Genomic DNA, 17,155 nt, shown 5'->3' on the forward strand with positions numbered 1-17,155 from the left:
ATTGAGTGCTTCTTATGCTATTAGCCTGTGGTTTTTGTGCCACCTGGGGAATCTCACTTTTGTGTTCCTGGCCTGATTGGCACGGGGCAGCTTTCAATTTTCCTGTAAAAGCACACAGGAATTCTGGGAAAATTCAAAATCGCTCTGCCTCCAACATGGCTCATTCTGGTTTTGTTCTTTGGTGGTTCACTGATCCTCAGCATTGGAGAAACCCCAAAAACACAAAAAGCCATTTCTTTGTATAAAGATTTTAATCATTTAAAGACACTCCTTAATGCAACAGGGCAAGACACCCAGTATTTCATCCAATATAATTCTCTCTCCCCCTCCATCTATTAATCTATAAGCCATTATTTTGGGTTCCAAATACAATAAAGCAAACACCCTCATCCCTCACGTCACAGAAATAAGGTTATTCAAAAGCTCCCTTGGTGTTTTTATCCCTTCTCTTGAACATACGTTTTACCCCACCAAGCACAACTAACACAAAGTGTGCAAGGCAAAGAATCCAACAGCCTTATCCTTTAGATTGTCCAGTTTGATCAACGGAATAATAGCTCTTTTCCCGAAGAGGGAAGGTGATCCCACACCTCCAGCACTGACCAATAAAATCTCATCATCCCAGGCCACTTTTGCAACAGTGTTATCCATCAGTTTTAGGGCTGTGTAAAGCCTCAGCTCTCCAACAGACAGTGCAATGCAATATCCATTTGGTATATTAACCCCACACCTAGAAAGTGATATTGTTTCAAGCAGAGTCCTTCAATGGAGGAAGTGCTGGCTTTCTTCTATAATTGCTTCCCATTTAGGTCAAGCAGCATTCATCCTTCAAGGTCAACGAGAAGCATTTTAGCTTTGTTTTAAGCAGAATTCTCCTCCAGCAATTATCGGTATTACATTTGCATCTCTTCATTCCTCTGTGGTTTCTCCCTCTTTCATCCTCACCACAGTGGTGTGAAGTAGGTGAGGCTGAGAGATGGGGAAGAGTTGTAGCTCAGCGGTGGACCATTTGCCTTGCATACAGAACAAGGGTGCCAACTTGAATAAAATATTGGACGGGCCTAGGTAAGCCCTGCCCCAACTAATTGATCACAAGATGTGGCACACACACACACACACACACACACACACCCCATTTGAATGGCAAAGCCCATCAACTTTTTTTGGGGGGGGGCAAAGGGACCCCAGCCCCCCAGCCCATAGGAATTGGCTCCTCTGATGCAGAAGATTCCATGTTCAGTTTCTGGCATCCTCTGGCAGGTCTGAGAGGGACTTCCTATTTGAAACCCTGGAGAGCCACTGCCTGTCAGTGCAATACTAAGCTAAGTGGACCTTTGAGTCTGACTCTGTAAAAAGCAACTACCTATGTTCTTCTAGCAATCAATTCAAGACCACCTAGTCACTTTTGTGGCCACTTGGGGATCTGAATCCAGCAGGTTTCCCTGGTGTAAGTCCACCGCATCAGGCTAGTTCAATGATGATGCTGTAAAGCACAGTAGCTCTTCCTTCCTTTTCTTCTTCTATGTGAAATTGCCACTAATATGCCTCCATGCTGGTTTCAAGGACAGAGGTGGGAGGCTGTACTGAGGGAGGTAGTCAAAGAGTAGATAAGGCTTTGAGAACATCATTGGATCCGTGCGCATCAGGGCACAGGGCGTCATGTCTGGTAACCAGGAAGATGAGGAATGCTCTTGGATCGATGAGTACTGCCATGCGTGGGGGCCTATGCCACAACGGCTGCATGGCACCCGGCAGGGACCCTGTCATAAGACAGATAGAAAGAGAATCTTAGGCGCACTAATGCAGGCTTTTAGCTGGGTGCAATTTATGAGCAACACAGGACTTGCCTTATCAATTCCCTTCAGTGTTTAGCAATAAAAAAGCAACAAAGTTTCAGAGAGTACCTCTAAATGGAGTCCTTAAAATATAGTGACAGGCAATCAGTAAGGGAGAAAAGAAATCATTTTGTTCTGGTGATTGCGAGGGTTTGTGTGGGCGGAGGACGGGACGGAAATATTGTTTGCCAGCCAAATAACTCTTTCAGGCTGCAGCCCTGTACAGGGGCTCAATGGGACTTACTTCTGAGTAGACAATAGAATTGCGCTGTCAGACAGTTCCAGCCTTTGCAGAACATGTAAATCCAGGGTTTAGAACGTGCTGGGATTAGAATAGAAAAAGCAGCTGCGTAGAGATGAAGTTTTGACGTAATCAAAACCATGGTTTGCAAACACAGCTCAGACTACTGTTTCAGTTTCTGGTTTGCATTAGCTATGGTCTGTAGACATTAAACTCTGAGCTCCATAGAGATGGGGTTGGAGGGTGAAGAAAGGAATGTATTTTTTTGAGGTTTGTAGGCCAGAATGGATAACAAGGTCTGAGTTTATGGTATTTTAGTGTAACATGTGCTAGACTCTGCGATGCCTCTCTGTGCAAGGCTATTACTGTTAAGTCTATTTGTGCTTTTACAAAAACACCCACAAAGGCTATGCAAAACTATGGCTTAACCCAAAACTGTTAATCAGAAACATTTATTGCCTGCTTTTTCAAGGTACAGTTCTTAATTAGTACAACTTATATGTACAAAAAGTCTCAGTTTAAGAAGGTCGGTCCTCCCTTTACAGATAGTCATTTATACTCACTACTGTCTCTGCCTTTGGAGCTGGGATAAAATCAACCTCAGTTAGATGCTGAAGACCACAAAAATTGCCAAATCTTTCATGCTTTCTCCACTTTGCCCGCTGATTCTGAAACCAGATCTATGTGTGGGGGAAGAGAAGAAATGAAATCAATGGGAGGGGGGCGTGAAGTGGTGACTCACCCCCTTGCGGCAGCAATTCCAGGGTCCACCTCTTAAAGGGCTTATATATATGGGTGTCACTGGCCATACACCGAAAGGTCATTAGTGAACTACCCTGTGATGGGCTTGGCTGCCTGCTACACTTACGTCTCACAGAGCACCCCCATATCCCATTTACCCTGATGAGCCCCAGGTCCCCCAGCTGGGGGTCTGGGAGGGATACACCCCCAAGGCCTAAGGCAAAGTCTTCCTACATTCGGATGTTTAATAAAGTTGTGGCCTAATTTTAATTCCATATAATGTCAGAGTCTTTATTCCTTCCTTATGATCCCTGGGGCCTGGGGCTGTCGCCGCCTGGTCACACAATGAATTGAAAAAAATTCATTTGTCAAAAATCCAGAAGCTTTCTTATTGGGAATAATAGGAGATGAAAAAGCAAAGGACTTGAAAAGACTGTTTATGTATGTGACGACAGCCGCAAGAACGCTTTTCGCCCAGAAATGGAAGGAAGATAAAGTCCCAACCAAAGAAGAATGGATAACCAAGACGATGGACTATGATGAAATGACAAAAATGACTGTGAAGATCAGACACCAAGATGATAGGAAATTCATTAAAGAGTGGGGAAAATTTATAGAGTACCCTAAAGATCACTGTAGATATTTAAAAACGTTAGCAGGATTGTTATAACACTTATAATGTAATAAGACTAAAGTTAAAAATGGATACAAAATGAATTTGAAAAAATGTAATTGGATGCAATAGAAAGAATAGATAAATATTGAAAATGGGGGTGGGGGAATTCAAGTAATCTCAAATGTGCAAAAATTGAAAATGATTTTAATGTATAAGAACACTGTTAAAAAACAAAAAATAAAACATTAAGAAAATTAATTTGAACACCCGTGGAATCACAAATGGTGAAGACTGCTGGAAGGACTAGTGAGGAACCCAAATTTAGGTGGATTGGCTAGTTGAGATTTCTGCATTGTAGATGGTTGGGGTCGGGGTCCCTTCCAACTCTAGAATTCATTGATTCTATGATTCTGTGACATCTTATGAAAATTCAACCCTGCAGATTCACTGAGACCAAGATGCAAATGATATTTTTGGGGGTTTCGTTGTTTTGATTGGCAATGAGCTGAGAATAAGTGTACACTTCTTGACAATGAATATATGCAGATGATATTCAAATCTGAAGGCTCTCCCATTCCCCCCCTATACTATGAAACCCTTGTTTAGGGGAAAAAAGTCTTGCCTGTGAAATGGCTCTTAGATATGATCATTTAAACAAGACAGAGATGTGTCTTCTCATCTAATCTAAGAATTTAAATTCAAAAACAAGTTTCGCTCTTGCTTTGCTGGGGGCTGCTTTGAAGAACTGCCCCAGGAAAATTGGGTTTGGAGTAAGCAATGAACTGTTTGCTGATTTTTACGAGCCATTCTGATAGTGAGCCAAGGTTTGTTTGTTTATCTCTACCTGAAAGTGGGACATGCTGGTGCTACTCTGTTCAGAACATTACCCTTGATCAAGCACATGGCTTTGAAACTGAATACAAGCTCAAATATAATGAATTCAGCTACAAATGCATGGCCCTGGAGATTGTTTACTGGGAAATCATTTTTAAAAGTTATTTCTCAATAAAACTCACATGGTGATGAGAACAGGGCTTTGCTACTAGAAAGAAGAATCACGACACAAATGATTATGGTGAGCAGGTTATAGTCATTAAAATATAACAATCTAGTGTTTCCCAAAATGGGCAGTACCACCCATTGGGGGGTGCTAGGATTATCTTGGGGGGCAGACCAAAAGGCAAGGGGGGGTACTGCTACTGGAGGTGTCAATTGATTTTCAAACTTTGAAAAGCTGGTATCACTGGATCATGCATTTTGTTGAATTTCTTAAATAGTTTTGATTGGATTTTGAATAAATATGCAATGAATAGTTACTGGTTTGAATTTTATGGTGTTATTGCCTTCCTTAGTGGGCCATGCAAACCACTACTCTGAATAATGCTTTTTATAGGGGGCACTGGGGATGAATTGATGGAACCAAGGGGGTGGTGGGAATCACTAATTTAGAGGAATGTTTCTCAGCCCTGGGTTTACAGCTGGTTTTGGACTACAATTCCCATCACCTCTAGCTAGGAAGACCAGCGGTCAGGGATGATGGGAATTGTGGTCCAAAAACAGCCCAAGACCAAAGGTTGGGAAACACTGATTTAGAGGATCTGTGAACCAACCTAATTAAAGCAGATTGCCCGTTCCTATATATCCAGGCACGTGGATCGTAATGAATGGGGGGATTCTATCCTACCCATTTCCTGAGCATATTTACAGCCACACACTTCCGTTTGCTTCAGGCAGCAAAATGTATTGGACTGACCCTGCATCAGAGGGACACATAATTTACCTGGATCCTGGCTTCTGGGAGATTGATCTTTGCTGCTAGCTGGTTGCGAATGTTAACATCTGGGTAGTGTGTAACGTGGAAGATCCTCTCTAGCTCTTGAAGCTGCTCTGCTGTGAATGTTGTCCTGATCCTTCGTTTCCCTTTCTTTTCATCTGTACAAACAGAGGAATAGGTATTTTAGGGGATTCTCTTTATAAGACAGGGAAGTGTTTGAAGTCAATCTAGGGGGCAGCAGCGGAGGAAGCCACTCGGGCGCCTGGGGTGGTGCAAGCCACCCATAGGGGCGGGGGCGAGCCACTAATAGGGGTGGGGCAAGCTGCCCATAGGGGCAGGGTGAGGATGGGGCGAGCCGGCCATAGGAGTGGGGTACACCGTGGGGCCTCTGGAGTCTGCCTGCCTCCTCCCACTCAGTCGCCCTACAGCTGAGGGGGAGGCAGCAGGTCCACCATTTGGGCAGCGCAGAGCCTGTGCGCGCCCAAGCCACGTTTCTGCCAGGAGAGACGTGTGGCTCTGGTGTGCTGCAGCCCATGCAGTGCGTGCCATCTGGCATGCTGTCACCCCCATCAGTGATGACACCCGGGGTGGCCCGCACCCACTGTACCCCCTTCCTCCGCCCATAGCTGCCAAGTTATCCCTTTTTTAAAGGGATTTTCCCTTATGCGGAATAGGCTTCCTCGTGAGAAAAGGGAAAACTTGGCAGCTATGCCTCCGCCCCTACTAGGGGGGCACCCTTCTTTGGAAAAGCAACAAACCACTGAATTCTGATTAAGGGGGGAAAAAGAGTATGGTTGGTTTCCTTTTTGAAAGTAGGGTTGCCAGCCTCAATAGAGGACAGGACTTCTGTGCCTATAATTGCCCTGCTCTCTTTTGAGTCTAGAAACCTTAAAGAGAAGCCAGCAGACCCTTTGTTTAATTTCCAAGCAAAGGGTCTGCTGGTTTCTCTTTAAGGTTTCCAGACTCAAAAGAGAGCAGGGCAATTAAAGGCATAGAAGTCCTGTCCTCTATTGAGTTTGGCAACCCTATTTGAGAGGAGTGGGATTTATCCAAGTATGGCCCAAAGGTAAAGGTAAAGCGACCCCTGACCATTAGGTCCAGTCGTGACCGACTCTGGGGTTGCGTCACTCATCTCGCGTTATTGGCTGAGAGAGCTGACGTACAGCTTCCAGGTCATGTGGCCAGCATGACAAAGCCGCTTCTGGCAAACCAGAGCAGCACACGGAAACGCCGTTTACCTTCCCGCTATTTATCTACTTGCACTTTTACGTGCTTTTGAACTGCTAGGTTGGCGGGAGCTGGGATTTGAACCGCCGACCTTCTGATCAGCAAGCCCTAGGCTCTGTGGTTTAACCCACAGCGACACTTCTGCTCTAATCTCTTGCTCCGCCTCCTACTTCTTAGAGACTTAGGTGCAGCCAATTCCTCCTCCTCTGGAGATTCCTCTCTGCTGGGCATGTCCCTGACACTTAGAGATGTTAATTGAGGACTTGAAAAATCTTCTCCCAAGCCAAACCAGGCTGATTACACATTAAGCCAAGTCTTGTGGATAGTGCACAGTCCTACCAAGCACATCTCATTGTTGTTGTTGTTTTTGAAAGATCAAACACATATGCATCTCACTCCCTTCCAAGTAGTTCATGTGTCACAACAAATCACAACAGTCCACTGAGGATAGCTAGGCTGAGATATAAAGCTTTGTTTGCAAGTGCTATATGTGAAGGCTTGATTGGGACCAAGTCTACAGTTCCTGTCCATATTGCCCTATCCACCAACCCTGCCCCTAACAAGTGGGCACTGAGTATAGATGCCTGCAAAGTGGCATCTAATAATGAGCGGTTGCTCACATGTAGGTGGTCAGTCACATCTCAACCACAGATTAGGCACACCTTTATCACCCATTGTGTTTAGCCTCAGTCACTTTATTACTAAATAACACAATCTTATAGCTGTAGCCTTATAGCAAGTAGCAGGATGCACATGGTTGGTGGGGGGTAACACTGAAGGGAAGATATTCTGAGACGACAATCTTACAAGCTCAGCTTTCAGTGCGGCTACAAGTCAGGCAGAAATATAAGCCTCCATCGTAATGAGCACTGTAATCACAGGCTCATCTCAGAAGGAAGGGTCAGATTGATTGAATGAATGAAGCTTATGTACCAGAAAGTTCCGTCTCAAACCCTTGGACCTTTAAGTAGCGTATCAAAATACAGCTCATTAGATGCATCTCTTGAAGTTGCCTCAAGGAGCAAGTGCTCGTCACACTAAGTCTTGCGGACACTATGAGGGCAGTGATCAGAGATAAGCAAAGATTCCCTTGGATGTGCATTAAAGACAGGAGTCCTGTAAGCTTCAATCTTGTTGAAACAAGTTGTTTCGGAAGAAAGTTCTGTTCAGTTTTTAACAAAAATCTATATGGGCTAGAATCTATAGGGGTCAAGAATGTTTTGCCACTTGAGGCAAAGCAGAAAACGGCACTCTCTCCTGCTCCTCTGCCGCCCCCCCCCCCCGCTGCCTGAGGTGACAGGATGCAGCCCAGGAAGGCCAGGACATGCTGGAGGTAGTGGGGGACAAGTGAAGGAGGTGGTGACTGGTATGCTGCTGCCCCCCAGATCTGCCACCCCTCACAGCTGTCCCCAACCTGAGGCATTCATCCTGATTTGCTTGTATGGTGTTTATAGGTTCCCCCATCAATCAGTCATTTATCCCACATTTTTTAAAAATGTGTTAACCCACCACCACTTTCCTAATCACAAAAGTATTTTTTTATAAAGTAGCTCTTTTTCACTAGTGTGCTTTAATCTACTTCAATTGCACATTTCCAGTATGAGACTGAAGCTTTCCCACAGAATACTGGCTGTGGCCATTGTCTGAAGAATAGACTGGCACTTGAGAGTACTGATGTTCGCCGCCTTGGGTGTCCCACTGCAGATGCATCTAAAAGAACACTGTTGTTGATATTAAGGTAATCTAGGTCTTGCTGCTTCCTGCACTTGGTGTGACAAGCTGTTTACTGATGGATTGCATATGGACAACAACACGCAGAGTTTTTGAGTGCCAGTCCTGTTGAGAGCATTTTTTTTTCAAAGCTGGAACTCATCAAATTAAAAGAATAAAATAACCTGAGGTCAGCTGTGGGCCAACAGAGTCTGAGTAGACTGGCTTTGATTTCAGCTCCAAATGAAATTGCTGCTGATATAGTTACAGTCAGCTAATCAAGAACTCGCCAGTAGGAAAGTGAGATGGTGCATTTTTGATTAAACTTAATAATTATGTTTATGTTTCAGAGAGAGAGAGAGAGAGAGAGAGAGAGAGAGAGAGAGAGAGAGGAGAGATTTGGGGAGAGGAAGGGGAAGAAAGAAGTGTTAGCATTCACCCCCACAAGGTGAAATTTTCTCTGACTGCAGCTCCGAATATTTGTAAGTGCCTTTGGGATTTCAACTTTGGAGATCCCACAGCAAACAACAGCACTCAAAATTACAGTCTAATAAAGAATGTGGGAGGAAGATATAAGGCTAGAGAATGTTGAGCGCAACACCAGATTTACAAATTTGGCTCCAGAATCCCTGGGGAAATAAGACACCATTTCTTTCTTGAAATGTTTCCATATGCAAAAGCTTGGGATGTTCAAATGCATTTTTTAAAAGCTGCAGGGAAGTCATTCAGAATAAAAGCTTAAGTGGTTTAGGAGTGCAGTTCCTTTCCCTGAATGTAGATCCTCAAACCTCTTGCAAAAGTCCCCACGCTTTCACAGAACAAGGAATAACCTTAGCATGCTGTTGTATTTCAAATAGGCTCATCAGTTCCACACAGATTTTAGGGTGCAGACAGACTGGTATGAAAGAAAGTGGTCCCTAAGGTAGCGGCAGGATATCTCAGGCCTAGAGACCTCCAGGTATCTTTATCTGGCCCTTAGGAATCTCTCCAGGTCATATTCCTCCCTGAAATGCTCCATGCCCCCCTCAATTGCTGTTGCTCATTTGCAATGTGTCTTTGAACTCTAATGATGCCTCTTGCCTGCCTAGATAGATGCATGTGTGCAAACCTCTGGCTTTTGCATGGCTAGAATATAGTTTGCTGTATAGAGGGAAAAGTAACAGCCATTTACCTGCTGTCTTTTATCACTGGCCCTCTCTACCACAGGAAGTCTACCATGGCCCTTGGCTTAGAAAAAGGTCCCCCACTTCTGCCCTGCTATGAGTTATCATATATCTATATATTGTGCTGGTAATGATGATGCTGGTGATGGTGAGGCCAGTTATGGTGCTGTCAGCGATGGTGAAGATGACATCAGCTTTTCTTCTTCAAAAAGATGATCCAAATCATGGCCACTGGTGTCTGAATGGTGTGGCAAGGCTTTTTAAAGTGTTGGCCCTTCCAAGAAAGTACAGGTCAGCCAGTTCATTAAAAATATATAAAAAAGGATGTAACCCTGCTGTGCTTCAGTGAAGCAAACCAAATTTGCTTGTATACATAAGGAGATATTTCTGCTCTTGGGCTTCTCCTCCAAGCTAAAGAGCCTGCTCTCCAATTTAAAAAAGCATGTGGAGAGACGATGAGGCGGGAGTATGGTGCTGTGGCTATTTTTTAAAATTATTATTAAAGGAGCTTCTCACTACTTATTAAAAGGGACTAGTGTAGTCAGGGAGAATGGTTCTAATTGGGTACATACAAATTGCTCAGGGTACAGCCTTCTGCTACTGAAGCATAGCATTTAGCATCCTGCTGCTATCTGTTGAGGCATTGCAGAAATAGAGCGGCAGGATGCTGGGATGTTTAAAGGCTCCATTTCATTTCTTTCAGCCCAAAACTTTCAGACAAAAAGATGCCTTTAACCAGACACCAATCATAAAATTGCTTAATTATTGGAGAGGAGGGCTGGAACAGAGAGTAAGCAGAAGGCCTCAGGCACTAAGAGCAGAGAATCATTCAACAAAAACAAAATGAAAACAAAAAAACATGAGAAGTGTGAATGGATAGTGAGAATTGGGAGCTCTCTGTCTCATTCTCCCTCCCTTCCCCAACTCCTCCCTTCCTCATGCAAAGCTATGAAATGCTCACCATGTTTTGTGACGGCCCCTGTTGAACTTTGCAGTGTGCTGAAACCAAATGCAGTGTGGAAGAAGATACCTTTGGAGGCCAAACACACCTTGAATTCATTCAAGGATGTGCTGGCAACTGGTACGGTTGAAATGGATCTGGCAAATTTACAGCAACTCTCATCCTGGAAAGGATGGGGGCATTTGTATAGAGAGGCTTCTGAGCTTCCCATTATTTAATAGTTTTGTATTCTGCCTCCTGCTTCAGACAGGACACCACAGGCCGTTACTTGAGAGGAAGAGAAGCAAAGTACGATATAGTTGCAACAGCAGCAAGAAAAGCTAATTCTGTCCCAGAGTGCCTACAAACAGGACAGAGGAGTTAACCAAGCTAGGAGCATGACCAGAATTCCAAAGTCCAAGGCCAGGCTAAGAAGTTCAAAACTATATGAGAGCAGTGAAATTGTCCCAACCAGTTCTCATGCCAACCCAGCAAGCTTTATGGCAATGCAAGGGAAAGGCGTAGCAAGTTCCTCACAACTTGCCCTCTCCCTTGGAGCAGTGTTGTGCACTGGGCCACGTGGGAGAGGGCAATTTTATGGTCGGGGATGAAAGTGATAAAGACTAATCCTACTTGGGGATCTCCGCCCTGAACAAGGGCATCTTGCCCAAGGACTGCACCAAACTTGGAGCTGTCCCTGGCTCTCCTGAGGATGCAAATATAGACTTAGAATTCAGGGTTCAGGTCCATTTCACACACCAGATTGCAAAAAATGCATTTCTTTAAAAAATGCAGATGGTTGTGGAAGTGGGACAAGCATCAGTGAACACATGTGACATGGGATGGAAATAGACTAATTCACTCTTCCCTAGTTGTTAGGGAACAAGGTTGGGAAAATGATATTGCTCTCATGCCCTGGTGAGGGCTTTTGGCTGTTGTAAGAAATAGAGGGTTGGACTAGGTGAGTCTTTAGTCTGATCCAGCGAGTCCCTTCTTGCATTTAACTAATAGCCTTGTACCTTGTGCTTGGGAATTCTAAGAAACCAAACAATCAGTGCAGTGCTGAAATTTATGGTTACTATCAGTACAGTTATGAGAGGTTCATTCTACCATATTGATTCAAGATGGCACCCAACTATATCCAAACATAGAAGAAAACCTGTTCCTTGATCTCAGCAAATGACATGCAAAATTTGGTTCAAAACAGTGCAGTTTTGAAAAGTCGAGTCTGCTGTCTTGATCAAAATGGCACCCAACTGCATCCATAAACCTGCTCCTTGATCTCAGATAAAAGCCTGCTCCTTGATGTCAGAAACCATCATGCAAAATTTGGTTATCCATAGCGAACAGAAATAGCCCATGCAGAGCTTGCCCAGGGCAGAAGTCTTGTTAGGCTAAAGTTATAAACTAAAAGAAAAAGCAGCTAGTCCCTAACAGGGGGCCCTGGGTCAGCTTAGCCCAATGAGGCCTGGGGCTCAGTGTGCCCAGCTGCCCCGCCCTCTCTGCACAGACCTGGAACAGTCAACTTTCCAAAATATACAGCAGATGATACTTGTGTTTTTGAAACAGAACTATAGAAGGAAGTTGGATTTATTATAGGTTTCTCTGTCAGACCATTTACAAGCTACCTGTTGCTATCTGTTGTTACTTGTACCTACAAAGCTCTACACATCAATCAGAGGCTCTTGCCTTTTTCATATCTCTGTCTCAATCAGGTTTGCTGCTCCCTTTCCATTCCTGCAGTGTAATTTTGTCATTACTTCAGTATACCTGGCCTCTGCTCCTTACTGATATAAGATAAAACTCTTGTTAAAACAACAGATAAAAGGCATGCCCTCAATTCTTAGCCAAGGAATAATAAAAACACATACACCAAGAAATCAAATCCTTGGGCTGCAATGACGAGTTCTTAGATCAGTTTGGGAAAAGACCAATAAAACCGCAAAAGATGTTAGAGAGGAAATGGTCAACAATGTTATTAATTTATAAAATACTCCCATAACCCAGTGTCTATTAGCAGAAGCCCTGCAGCTCTGATCATAACTTTACCGAACAGCCTTATAAAATGTGACCTGCATCTGTGAAATCTCAGGAAATGCAGGAGAAGGTATTTGTTCTCCCAGCTTGCGCCTTTATGCCGAGTGACTTCTCTCTGCCTATGGTGCATTGCTTGGATTCCATAGGCTGATCTCAGGGGAGCTGGCGAGTCAGAGAAAATGTCAGAAGAGTCCTGCTGCATCAGGCCAAGGCTGCATCTAGACAATTGTCCTGTTTTCACAGTGGACAACTATAAATGTATGGAAAGCCTACAAACAGGACTTGAGTACAGTCTAACTCAGTGGTAAGGTATTGGATAGGAGTCCGAGAGCCAAGCTAATCATTACAGCAAGTTACGTTTTTTTTAATTTAATGTGCACTTAAAAAATATGCAAATAGCAGCCATGGGTTCAGATTGCAGTTAGGTCTAGGGTGGCAAGGGCTGGGGAGAAATGTTTAATAGCAGCCATGTTGGGCAGTTAGGCTTGGGAAGGCAGAAGTTCAGGAGATAAAGCTGAATTCTTTCCCTGCTTGCTGTGGTCCTGATGAAAATCACCCTACCTCCTGCGAATCTCTCATTTTATCCAAATGTAATACATCTCACCATAGTGGGGAAAACACCAGGTGACCAATGTTTGCCTGCTCAGTCTGCCGACCAGGTGTTGTTAACTGCGGATAGGTAACTTCAAAGCTACTTTTTATGATTTCTTTAAATCAGACAGCCCCTCAACAGAGGACACCTTCGAAAATAGAGGTCTAGTCCTCTGAAAAGTAGGTTGCATGACCACTCTGCAGCTCAGTGGTACAGCATATGTTTTGCATGGGAAAAGTCACAGGATCCATCCCTATTATCTCCAGGCAGGACTGAAAGACTCATGTCTCAGTTTCCTGATGACAAGACTGAGCTAGATGGACCAAGGATCTAACTTGGTACAAGACAGCTCCATACCCCAGTTCCAGCTTCTGATCAGATTGGAACCAGTGCTAACAATTTGTGCCTTGCTAGTGATAGATATTTTGAGCACTGCCCTGCCTTGAGATAGTTTCCCTCAGGATGGAAATGCTGTAGATTCTGAACTACCCAGTTCAGTAACACTGCCACATTCCCAAACTGAGGAAATAAGCCTAGAACCCTTACTTCCATGTGATGATAGGCCTGACGGACTTGAACAGGAGGCCTGCTAGGCAAAAGGAAGAAGCGGTGACCCTAAATCGGCCTTCTCCAACCTGATGACCTCCAGATGTTTTCAACTACAACTCCCATCAACCCCTGTCATTACTGTCCTAAGAAATCACTGTCCTAAGAAATCACTGACATCACTGTCCAGAAGAGGGCAACCAAAATGGTCAAAGGCCTGGAAACGATGCCTTTTTGAGGAACGGCTTAGGGAGCTGGGTATGTTTAGCCTGGAGAAGAGAAGGTTAAGGGGTGATATGATAACCATGTTCAAATATATAAAAGGATGTCATATAGAGGAGGGAGAAAGGTTGTTTTCTGCTGCTCCAGAGAAGCGGACACGGAGCAATGGATTCAAGCTACAAGAAAGAAGATTCCACCTAAACATTAGGAAGAACTTCCTGACAGTAAGAGCTGTTCAGCAGTGGAATTTTCTACCAAGGAGTGTGGTGGAGTCTCCTTCTTTGGAGGTCTTTAAGCAGAGGCTTGACAGGCATATATCAAGAATGCTTTGATAGTGTTTCCTGCTTGGCAGGGGGTTGGACTGGATGGCCCTTGTGGTCTCTTCCAACTCTATGATTCTATGAAATCAGGGGTAAAAATGTACTCCGAAAAGCTCTTGCAATGGGTCCTAGTTTTCCATCTGACCCTTCTGACTGACCCTTCTAAGATGCCAGTCTCTTCAGCCCCTTTCTAGTCCCATATTTGCATAAGCTTTTAAAACATGAGTAGGAAAATCTTAACTTTCTTTGCACCCTTTAGAATATTCTCTTTGAGGAAAAGGGAAAGTGGAGCAGGTGAAACACAGAATGTTGGGCGGGGGCGGGGGGGGGGAGGTATTTGGAGCCAGGATGACATTTTACTTTGGTAAATGTAGCATTTGACTTCCAGAAATTGTGACATTTTAGCCTGGCGAAGGCTGAGAAAGATGTTACTAATCGGGAGAGAAAAGGCTTTGAGGTTTGTTTCAAATTGCCTTGGCTTCAGCCTTTGCAGCAAGATGTAAGATAGGATGGTTGAATTCACTTCTGGAAGCCTTAGTTCAAAGTAATGACTGAAAAGCCAGACTGAAAGCCTGATGCAAATTTGGGAGCCTAGGGGAAAAATACAATAGATCTTTTGTTATTGGAGTAGTATTTGAAGAAGATTTCTGCTTCATGCAACTCTGCTGATACTGCTCTCAGGCCATTAGCTGCAAAGGTGATGGTGGGAAGGAAATACATCAGTCAGGCCAGTCTGTGGAAGCGAAGAATTCCACATGTGGGAGAAAGCCCAGGCTTGACTGAATGAGATTTCCCCCAATGCATTTTTGGACAGTTTTTATTATATTTATTAAATTTGGATACCTCCCTTTACCGTCTCAGGGCGGTTCACAGGGCAAATTCAATTCAGTTTGCATTTGAAGGAAAATGCATCAATTTCATACTTTCTGAAACAATTTGGGAAGTGAAAGATAGCCGTCATTTGAAATTCACACTTATCCGAATTTTGCAATGCAGTTTTCCAACCAATTGATCAATCAATGTTTACGAAAATGCTTATATTAGGGAAAATGTGCATAAAAATGAACGTAGCACTGAAAATAATGTACAAAGAGAATTACAATAAAAAAAATCCTTCAGTAGCACCTTAAAGACCAACTAAGTTTTTATTTTGGTATGAGCTTTCGTGTGCATGCACACTTCATCAGATACTTCGTCAGACACTTCGTGCATGCACACGAAAGCTCATAGCAAAATAAAAATTCAGTTGGTCTTTAAGGTGCTACTGAAGGAATTTTTTTATTTTGCTTTGACTCAGACCAACACGGCTACCTACCTGTAAAGGGAATTACATTAGAGAAAGTCACACTAAAATTCTGATAATGTTAGTGAGGATTTTATAGTAAAAAACACACACACATCAGAAATCACTGCAGAAATGTGGAAAGCTGAAAAATTTAGAGAATGGAACTTGACAACTCATTCCATCCCTACTTGGAAGTGTAGGAAATCCCTGATCTGCCTTAAGGCACCTTGTTAACTGCGTGATCTGACTTGGAAGCACACTAACTTTCCCTGAATCAATCTGATTCACTTCATACATAATTTGGGCTGCATAGAGTCAGTGAACACCCTTACTAAATGGTGGGAAATCTCACTTGTTGGTGGGTCTCCACCACAGTGGTGGACATTGGGATCTCAAATTTCAATGGCGCCCTGTGCGAAGCCGAAATTAATAATAGTTGTGGTGTCTCCTGCGGCATCCCCGAGGCTCTGCACCCAGTGCATCCCAGTGCATCCAGACTGGTTGCACTCCCCTAAATCTGCTTCTGTCTGCTACATGCATAAACTGCGTAAAACAGATATTTCCTTTTGCTATAGGATATGGTGTGTGTGTTTTGTGCATGCCTTTTTTTCTACACAGAAGTGAGGCTTGTTGCAGCAAAATCACCTTGTTTGGAAAAAAACAGCTCTAGATTAATAGATCATAGAAGGATTTGATGTTTAATGTTTTATTATGTTTTTATAATGTATATAGAAGTATACATTCACAACACTAGAAATCACATCAGGTCTTCCAGTCTTAGTTGCTAATCACACTGTTTACACTCTGCATAGCCCTTCCTAAAGAATTAGCAGTTGCTTGTCTTTGTGTATGTTAGCACAGGGCCTTCTCATTTCCAAGCATCTCATCTCTTTGAAATCCCAGGCTGGCAGTTTTGCAATTTTTGTATGGAACCAAGTGGCCTGAAATTTCAAATTTCAATTCATTTTATAGTATCGGGATGTGATGTCAGGACACCCACACCCACACCCCACTCCATCCTTTCCCATTTCACCTGCACTTGTGCATATATTGTAGAGTTGTCAGATCAAATATTTAACAAGAAGAACAAAATTATGTCTTAGTTGTATGAAGTTTGTCAAAGTTCTCAAATAGTAGGGATGTCATGAGTGCGTTTTCATGTTGGAAAAAGCTGCACCTGTTGAACCTCTGCCAAGCACGCTTCTGTTAGGGGTGCAACATCTCAGCAGCCTTAGCCAGGCCAACTTATTTTAGTGTTTTGCCAACTGGAGAACACATTTGAATTCCACCCCTCCGTCATCTTGCCCAAAGGGTTATACGTTGGTATCATAAATAAAGTAATTTTGAATGCAAAGATATTAAGCATGATGATATTAAGAGTCATGAAATAAATTGTGGCTGGTGGCTGTCTTAAGCAATCAAACTCTGGAGTCATGCAAGGGCATAAGAGGATCAAGGGCGTAAGAGGATCAAGGCTCATATAAGTTTCATAAACTAGAAGAAGCGGTACTTACTTACCCTTAGCCGTTTCTGAAATTGGCTCTGTTCTGAGGATTTGAGCATCCTCAGTGTGGTTATTGCAGATCGTCGTAGTACGTAAGCAGACCTCCCTGGATTTTCGTTTTAAGATCTCTTCAATAGAAAAAGGTAGGATGGGCCTCTCCCCATTATCACGTTCCTTTGAGCCACTCATTTTATTTTCCATTTTGAAGGTGGAAACGCAGAGTTGAATTTATATATGATGATATGCAGAATATACTGTGTACACCACACTCTTGCTGTTGTTCATTTTATGCAAGGAAAAGGCAAATAAATGTTGATTTCTCTCTCCTTGCTGACACCTACTCAGACTAATTCAGAAGACGGGAGGAGGAATGAAGCCCACTTTCTCTTTTGGATCCCTGAA

The 17,155-nt window shown here is 43.4% G+C and overlaps 1 protein-coding gene across 1 annotated transcript; it reads right to left on the bottom strand.

The window, feature by feature from the left end:
- Nucleotides 1-245: 245 nt before the first annotated feature.
- Nucleotides 246-16,954, bottom strand: ISX (intestine specific homeobox). Its single transcript, XM_088651811.1, has 4 exons — nucleotides 16,768-16,954; nucleotides 5,214-5,365; nucleotides 2,640-2,756; nucleotides 246-1,760 (listed from the first exon to the last, which is right to left on the bottom strand). The coding sequence occupies exons 1-4, from the start codon at nucleotides 16,952-16,954 to the stop codon at nucleotides 1,521-1,523; spliced, it is 696 nt and encodes a 231-aa protein (XP_088507937.1). The 3' UTR covers nucleotides 246-1,520.
- Nucleotides 16,955-17,155: the final 201 nt, after the last annotated feature.

Source organism: Zootoca vivipara, chromosome 9 (assembly GCF_965207765.1).
Source record: "Zootoca vivipara chromosome 9, rZooViv2.hap1.1, whole genome shotgun sequence".
Classification (NCBI taxonomy): domain Eukaryota; kingdom Metazoa; phylum Chordata; class Lepidosauria; order Squamata; family Lacertidae; genus Zootoca; species Zootoca vivipara.

What these genes read in the sequence shown, in the direction of transcription:
- ISX (XM_088651811.1), bottom strand. Translation starts at nt 16,954, where the DNA reads ATGGAAAATAAAATGAGTGGCTCAAAGGAACGTGATAATGGGGAGAGG. An exon ending in TCCCAGAAGCCAGGATCCAG is followed by an intron (nt 2,757 to 5,213) that starts GTAAATTATGTG and finishes CCCCACACATAG; the next exon opens with ATCTGGTTTCAGAATCAGCG. An exon ending in CTCCAAAGGCAGAGACAGTA is followed by an intron (nt 1,761 to 2,639) that starts GTGAGTATAAAT and finishes GTCTTATGACAG; the next exon opens with GGTCCCTGCCGGGTGCCATG.